The 8968-nt window shown below is 37.7% G+C and overlaps 1 protein-coding gene across 2 annotated transcripts in view; it reads left to right on the forward strand.

Annotated features, from left to right (window-relative positions):
* trarg1a (trafficking regulator of GLUT4 (SLC2A4) 1a) overlaps positions 1–7297 on the forward strand; it is a 29108-nt gene extending 21811 nt beyond the window's left edge. For both annotated transcript variants that reach the window (XM_047392703.1, XM_047392702.1), the window contains 2 exons: positions 2924–3056; positions 5615–7297. In XM_047392703.1, the coding sequence (XP_047248659.1) occupies positions 2924–3056; positions 5615–5625 (144 nt within the window). In that variant the 3' untranslated portion in view covers positions 5626–7297. The remainder of the gene's footprint in view (positions 1–2923; positions 3057–5614) is intronic.
* The last annotated feature ends 1671 nt before the right edge of the window (positions 7298–8968 follow it).

The raw sequence follows: 8968 nt of genomic DNA on the forward strand, positions 1-8968 counted from the left end.
AGGGTGCTTGAAGGAAATGTGGACCCATTATGCTGTGATATTTGTTGTACCCTTCTCCTGACTGATTCCTTCGAAAAATTAAATAATTTTAATTCTTGGTAAAAATCTCTGCAATCTGTGGCTTAAAAAAAAAAAAAGAACGCTATTGAGCAACCTTTTGGAAAATCCACCTGGAACAGCTGAACTTTATTTCAGGATCACGTTTGTTGATAGCAGGTGTGACTGAAGACTGGAATTTAATTAAAAAGTGTTTAAACAGAGTACTATTTTAAAGATGTTCAGATTTAAGCTCCCAGGTTAATTCAAATCCTTGTGGAAAAATGGGATCTTCAGACTTAATAGGAAAAGGTTGAAGGCATAAACACTGGTCAGCATTTCCAATGTCACTGATTTATGATAGCATCACTGGGGTTAGTGGAAAACCCCACATTCAGCCTGGAGTCACAGAGGCCTTAAGGAGCTACTTCATCAAGTCTTTTTTATCTCTCAGTTCCTCTGCAGCGTAATCCTCTCTAACACTGAGGCAATCCCAGCTCTTTTGCCTCAGGTGTCATCTGGCTGAGGAGAGCCAACTCTCACACTACTGGCTGTCATTAAGAAAAGCAAAAATAAAAGTTTCTTCTTGGTAAAATAAAAGGAGCAAACAAAGAAACATGGATTTCTGTTCAACAAATGTTTTTATACCACTTTATCCAAATGAGGAAATTGACTTACAAAAAAACAGATTAATTTAATAAAGATGAGGGGGAGGAAGAGCCCTATTTCCCCATGTGTTGCAAAGACAAGCCACCATGAACAGCTCCTAAACATTGATCAGACAAAGCACTTCATATTGTGTGAAAGCTTTAAAATGTAAGACTTGATCAAATGATGTTCACCGTTTGTTAACGATTTCTACAGCAGTGATCAGGCTGGTCAAAATAGTGGAATCATTGGTTCAATTCAAAGATTATATGCTGGTCTTTTAAGGGGCAAGCCAGAAAACGCTTTTTTTTGTTCTGACATCACAAACATCAGCACGTTTGCAGAATGCTGCTGGAACTTTAAGCGGAACATTTTGTTGGTGATTAAGCTAAAGATTAAGCTTTATCCGAAGAAACACTCCCGGTGGTTCTGGTATGAAAGAAAGGCTGAATGTGTGGACAAGCACCCCGTGACTACAATTAGGTATGGTGGAGGATCTGTAATGATGTGGGACTGTGTTTCTTCCAAAGGCTCTGAAAACCTTGTGTATTCTTTAAAATACCAGGACATTTTAAACAAAACTCTGCTGGATTTTTATAGAAAACAGAATATTTCATAACTGGGTGTTTTTTAATGGCCATCTCAATATAGGACAGAAGGGGAGGGGGGTCCCTGTCTGCTCCACCCTTATGAAATATTATAGAAGACTAAGTTTTGTCCTTTTTTGCAAAAGTTGGTAATAGAAAGTATTGTTGTGGTGATAATAATTGAAACACATATGATTTCCCAACTAAATAAATGTACTGGTGAGATTTTACTACTGCAAGAAAGAGTGAATTTATTCTGAGGCGTTTTACACATCTTCACCGAGGATGCCAATAAGTGTGCAGGGCATTATAATTACTGGGCAGATTCCGAATTAAACTGTGGAGTTTCCCAAAAATAGATGAAAAACATTACCAAAGTACTTAAATGTATCTGTGCATATAAGTATGACAAGTGTCTTTCTTGTAATCAACATTTAGAATGAGTATAGTATTCCTGCTTGAGGTGAGTCTAAAATAAATGAAACCAGTAGAGGATAAAATAGGAAGGAGGGAATGGCAGAGAAATTGCTCATGCAAGCTTTTCTGTTTTAGGACTCCCAAATGAAACCGCAGTGCAAGGACTTGAGGCTTCCCATTCATCATGTCTCACATGCAAACACATAAATCACCCTGTCTACATATCTTTGGCGAAAATAATGAAATATACATACAGCATGAAAATGAAATACAGCTTCTTTGCTCTGTTGTGCTCTCAGCTATTCCTTTTGGCTCTGCAAGGCACAATCCTCCATAAATCCAGAATTGCCAATCTAAAATAAAAAATTTTGCCAATGACAGCTAGGAATACATTTTTATTGCTATTTTCACTTTATAGGACTGCAGAAGAAATAAACAGCTCAGCACTGTTGTAGGGCTGCCGTTTTCCTTCTTAAATGATGGGAATCCACTTGATTAATACTTTAATGTAAACGGTCAAAGAGTTGCTGTAGTTAAAATGGTAAATTTTCTGGATTTTGCATAGTTTCTTCTATATTCTATATGACTTATTTTGTCAAAAGTATCCAACATCTAAAGTGTGCAGTGCCTTGCAAATGTATGCATGACCCTACCAAGATGTAGCTCTTCAGCTCATGGTGACCCATGGTGACTCTGGGGTAGCTGCAGAGATCCAAAGCTCTGGTCCACTGACAATGTCTGCTGGTGTAAAAATAATACTGAACATCACCCTTAACACATGAACCCAACCCCCCCTGTAGTCAGACCTGAAAGGAAGGTGGTTGTTAGGTCGGGTGGGTTGGGGTAAACTTACCTTCCAGTAGGAAAGCAACCCTAAACGTAGAACAAGATCTGCAATCAAGGGGTTTAAAGCATATTGTCGTTTTAAAATGGCTCAGTGATAGTCCATGCCTCAAATCTGATTTACAACACGTGGCAAGACTTGAAATTATACATACACAGAAGCTGTCCATCCAATCTGACTAAGCTTGAGCTATTTTGCAAAGAAGAGGGGGAAAATATGTCAGTCTCTATATGTCTCTAGATGTAGGTTTTAAAGGACTGAATGCTTCATTTGCTCTGAAAATTTTGTGGCAACAGCCAAACTAATAAATCATTGAGATTGTTTCAAATTATTAAATCATAATTGTCGGTTTTTAATGTTGGATCTCTGAATTTTCTTTTGTGTATTCCAGTCCAGAAACAGCCTTCAGAACGGGGATATAGATGGGGCCAGGAGGCTGGGTCGACTGGCTCGTCTGCTGAGTATCGTCTCCATTTTCCTGGGACTGCTGATCATCGTCGTCTGCATCTCAGTTCACATCTCATGTACACAAACAAAAATATCCAGATTTTTCAGAATTGAAAACACTCTAATACAATCTAATCATTACCTGAGATTCACATAATACATTATAAAGCCAGTTGACTATATAACACCAATAGTTAAAATGGTATCTATAACAGAATCACCTGCATTTGCCAAGTTTGTGCACACAAACAAGACATTTGACTTCCATTCCACTATGTTCTCAATGAAGACATTTCAAATATGAAAAGGGAAATAAAAATAAAAGTTTTTTTATATATATAAATATGAAAAAATACAGTGTAATATTAAGACACGGCTGAATTTGTGCAAATATGCATGGTATTGATCTGGCCGCTCTGACTCTCAAGTGTTCATAAGCGAGACAGCCTTGGGAAAAAAATGTGTCTCTATGGGGGCTGGTTTTTAGCAATTAGCGCTCTGAAGCGTCGACCTGAAGGTAAAAGACTAAACAGTTTGCTTCCAGGATGTGTGGGGTCTGCAGAGATGTTTCCCTGACCCTAGACCTGTACAGGTCCTGGATGGAAGGAAAGTCAGACCAGATGATTCTCTGCAGACCTAATTGATTGTTGCAGTTTGAACCTGACCTGTTTTGTGAATGAGCCAAACCAAACAGCGATGGACAAACACAGGAGATACTGATTAATGGCAGCGTAGAAGATGACCAGGAGCTCCTGTGGAAGGTTGTGCTTCTTCAGTTGCTGCAGGAAGTGCAGACTCTGCTGTGCCTTTATCAGAACAGTATGTCTATGTGTGAGGACCATCTCAGGTCATGAGAAAGGGTGTTTCCTAGGAACCAACGATGTTCAGCATGGTGAGGGGAGAGAGTATGAGGGGTTTTCCCCAGAAATGCACTGTCATCTCCACAGTTTTAAGCAGGTTAATTACCAGGTGGCTCCGACCGCCCCAGTGAACCAGCCGATCCACTTCCTGTCCGTAAGCAAACTCATCAGTGTCCTTGATCAGACCAGTAACGGGTGTTATCTGTGAACTTTAGTGGGTTCACAGACGAGTTTGCTGAGGTGCAGTCATTTGTGTACAGAGAGAACAGGAGCTGGAAGACAACACCCCCCCGGGGGACACTTTTGCTGATAATTCTTGTGCAGGAGAAGATGCTCCCCAGCCACACTTGCTGCTGTCGGTCCTTTAGGAAGCTGATGATCCATTGACAGGTGGAGGCTGGCACTCTAAGCTGGGTGAGCTTCTGCTGGAGGATGTCTGGGTTGATGTTGAAGGCCAAACTAAGTCCACAAACAGGATCCTGGCATACATCCTAGGTGGAGCCCGTTCAAAGGCATCATGCTAGTTGGGTACTTTCAGTTCATGGGATGAGACAATGCACAATATTTTGTCCATGAAAATGAGATGGAATTTCACCCTGAGAAACTAGGAGTTAAATCTTATATCCCTACATCAAATCTTTGACTCAGCAGCGATTCCTTTTGCTAAGCAACCATAGGGTGACAATAAAAGGTTGGTTTGGTTGGTTGAGAACTTTACATGAAAACAGTTCACATGTGGAAGGTTTGCCTGGTGTTCCACATGTTAATAAACTATATAATTTCCACATGAGAAACACAAAGGAAAACACTTGCCAATCGAAGGTGTTACTAAATGTGTTGCACACGTTACTAAAATTTCCGCATGTGATATATGTGGGAGAACATTTTATATGTGGAAGGTTTGCCTTGTCTTTCACATGTTGCTATATGGCACAAAATTCCACATGTGAACTACATTGGAAAATGTTTCACATGTGAGAGGCCTTCCTGTATGTATTTCACATGTTACTACAGCAATATAATTTCTGAGTAAAACAATTTCATAAAACATTGTAAAATTTCCACATGTGAAATATGTGGGAAAACATTTCACATGTAACAGACCTTCTTACATGTGTTTCACATGTTATTATATGACATACTTTCATCTTTTGAAGCACATGGATAAATATTACATTTGAAAAGGAGTTCCTAAATGTGCTTCACATTTGACTACAACTTTGCACATGTGAAAATCATGTGTTTATATGCTAATACACAATATGATCCCCACATAAGTAAAAATTAGTGGAAGGTTTTCCTACGTGTTTAATAATATAAGAAAACATTTGGCATTTAAAAAAAATTTTCACAGGTTCTGCACGTTTCTACAAAATAAGATTGTAAGATCTGAAACACGTGTCACTACATGAAATAATTTTCCCATATGAGAGATATGTCTTAACAGGTTGCTACACAGTATAAATCACAATAAACAATAAAATGACCACACATGAAATAGTGTGGGAACATGTGGAAGTTTTTCCCATGTATTTAACATGTTACTACATAGTAGAATAAAGGATTCTTCTCATGTTAAAGTCATTGAAAATGATTGAAAACACAACAAAAGTCAGATGACAACTTTGAAAGGACTTCAGAAAGCCCGAATCTCTATCTCACTACACTATCTCAATAAATACACTATCTCATATAAACCTTTTACCAAGTGTGTACTGACCTGTCTTAGTTTCTGACACTTCTTTCTTCTTTCCCCCTCTCTCTTTTTCTCCCAGCTTTAAAGTAACAACCTGGAGGAGCTTCAAGAATCTAAAAATGTTACGTCAAAGCCAACAAAAAAGGGACAGCTCAAACAAAGATGGAGTACAATTCCCTACTTTATGCCATGAAGTCACAGCATCAAGATTAACTTCAGACAGCAAAAAATGTAGGCAAGTCATGAATGGCTGTCTTGCAACAAATACACACAAGTATATATCACTGAAAGATGCATGCATTAGAACCCAGTAACATTTGCCTGACAAAATATCCTGATATGGAACTGTTCAAGTAAAAAAAGAGGAAGGAGTGAATGCAGATTGGTGTGATTATTAAAGGAGGCTCCATGTTGTTTTCTCCCTTTTTGGACAATGGACCGTTGGACATGAAGAGGGTGGTTTTTATATGTAAGGGATGAATGATGAAGTTTTTTATGTCTGTGACGAGGTTCCTTTAAAAAATAGTCTTCGAACATGGGATGGCTCATTTAATCTTCATATATCCTAAATGAACATCTTGCATTCGAAGCATATACAGGAAAAAAATATATTTGAGATATGGGAATCTATACATGAATAGATAGCTGGGTTTGCCGAGATTGTCTTGATGGCTGCTTCGTCAGCAACTGGAAGAAAAATGTGTTGTAATTCAAGGGTTTGTGAAAGAAAAACAGTTTTCTTTTGTATCATTTTGTTTTTCAATTTAAGAAGAAAATGAGACCAACTGCATGCCCAAATGTAGATAACCCAATACTCTGCCTTCTTTTAGACTGTTATTGTTTGTTTCTCATCCTAAAGAGACTAACAGTTATTTGTGTTCTCATGGACAGTTAAAAGCACGATTACCATTTTTAATTCAAGCCTTTATTACAAACACCCCCCATCCCCAGTTTCATCTATCCTGTCATCCTTGCAGACACTTTTTTACATTTACAAACTTTCTACACATTTTACATTTCTATATTTTGACTGTTAAAATATGTTATTTTACTGAATGTTTCTTTTTCCCCTTGTATAGGTACATAATGTATTTATATGGAAAAATATATATGCAATATCTTCGCATGTAATAGGCCTTGACACTTACTTATTTTTGTAAAAGAGCAAGTCTGCAAGTTTGCGTAAAAACAACTAGCATTTTAAAAGTTTAGATACATGTAGATGTTGTATTGACAAATGAAAAGGCTTATGCTCCAAAGCTCGGATAAAAATCAGCGAATCGTGATGCAATATTCAAAAGAGTTGTTTTTCTGTGGCCATTAAAGTGCATTTTGTACCCAGTTAAAACTACAATGCATTTCACTGTATGCCATTTGTTGAGTTCTAATGGTCATTTAAGGGCTTTTTAAAACTGAAACAATGCAGCTAATGTAATCCAAAGTCCTTAAGTGAACATCAACAATGTATGGTTGTACAGTTGCAAATTGATGCTGTTTTCTGAATCATAGCTGTGCAGAAAGTAAAAACTCCATCTGAACATCCAAAAGCAGCAAAACTCCAAAGATTCCCCATGTTTCCTCACCGTGGCTCAAGCTTCATTTGGATTTTCTCCATCAGTGGTGCTGGTGTGTAGGAGCCAGCTGTTCACTTTACACCTCTGTATTATTACTGGATTTTGTTTTCTATCATACTGTATGTGACCGCTCTCATCTCTGTGGTGTACTTTTTGCATGTGAGTAATAAATGTTACCATGCATGGTCCGAGTTTTGTCTTTTGATGATAACTTTCTTTGTGGTGTTTGTGGTTCCAGCATGGTCTATCACAGCGTTCTGATGTTTCTCATCTGTATGCCTTTAGGGTTAAATTCTAGATGCTGTATGTATAGCTCCCTACCCAGTTATTGGAACCCTTGGTAAGGATAAAAAGCCTTAAAATAAATTATTCTCTTGTTGCAGTACAATAATCTCTTTATAAAATCCCAGCTTTCATTTGATAAGATATACTTTATTGATCTCACAATGGAGGAATTAACTTGTTTACAGCAGCTCTTAGGAACACACAAGTAGGGTGCAGATAGTTAGCAAATGTGCAATCAAAGAAGAAGGTAGATGTGCAAAAACAAGTCATTATAATAGAATAAAACAAAATAAACTAAAACGAGAGATAAAGTAATTTATGTTCAGTAAATAGTGGAGGTGATAATGCTAAAGTGCTTGTATACAAATACCTGCAATCATTGCGTTTAATCAGTGAAGAAATAATTGTTCTTTACAACTTCACCAGTGGCACACTTACTGACTCCTGAACATTTAAAATAACAGACTGACAGACAGCACAACTAAAGCATTCTTATCAATCTGTACTTTAGTTAATCAGATCTTTAGAGCATTTAGGAGCTTGTTTTTTAATAAGATTTTATGTGACAGACGAACACAAAGTATTTCATAAATGTGAAGTGGAAAACAAATGGCTCATGGTTTTTAATTGTATTCCTGAAAATGGACCTCAGAACCACGTTGCAGTTCCAGCTCCAAGCCTTTTGGGGCATGTCTCTACCAGCTTTACACACCTGAAGGCTGATATTTTTGCCTATTCTTCTTCATAAAACAACATGAGCTCAGTCAGATTGAAGACCTTGTGTGAACTTAATTGAATTTAGGTCTGGACTTTGACTGGACCGCTCCAACATATGAATCTGCTTTGATCTAAACCATTTCATTGTAGCTCTGCATGTATGTTGAGGGTTCTTGTCCTGTTGGAAGGTGGTCCTCTGTTCCAGGCTCGTTATCTTTAGCCTCTAACAGATTTTCTCCTTGTATTTAGCTTCATCCATCTTCCCTGCCCTTGTTGAAGAAAACACTTCTCAAAGCATTATTCTGCTACCACAATGTGTCACAGTGGGAATTGTGTGTTGAGGGTGATGGAGAGCATTCGTTTTCAGCCACACACAGTTTTGCACGTAATGCCAGAAAGCTTAATTTTGGTCTTATCTGCCCAGAGACCTTCTTCCACATGTTTGTGTACAGCACCTCCAGAGTTGCTTCTTGCCTGGCCAGTGAGTTTAGATAAGGGGTCAGCAATCTTTAAATCCAAAGAAGAATTTGTCCCCTGCTTCCCTAAAATTTGTTTAGATTATGACGTTTTATGAAGGCCTACTATAAAATATTTTGTGGTGAAATCTAGGTGGCTTATTTTTTTTTCCTTTTTGGAGGGTTTTAAAACAAAGAAAAAAATTATAATTTCCAAATATAAGAAGAAAAAGGATTAAATCACAGAGGAATCCAGTAAATAAATTCATGTTTATAATTGTAATGTGACCAGAGTGGTATGAATGTTCAAAAAAGCATAAAAACATTTTCCACCTACCTGTCAGATGCAGGTGAATAAAATTAGAGTGACAATTGTGCATTAGAACAAAACACACTGCTGAA

This window comes from Girardinichthys multiradiatus, chromosome 18, assembly GCF_021462225.1.
Source record: "Girardinichthys multiradiatus isolate DD_20200921_A chromosome 18, DD_fGirMul_XY1, whole genome shotgun sequence".
In the NCBI taxonomy this organism is placed as follows: Eukaryota; Metazoa; Chordata; class Actinopteri; order Cyprinodontiformes; family Goodeidae; genus Girardinichthys; species Girardinichthys multiradiatus.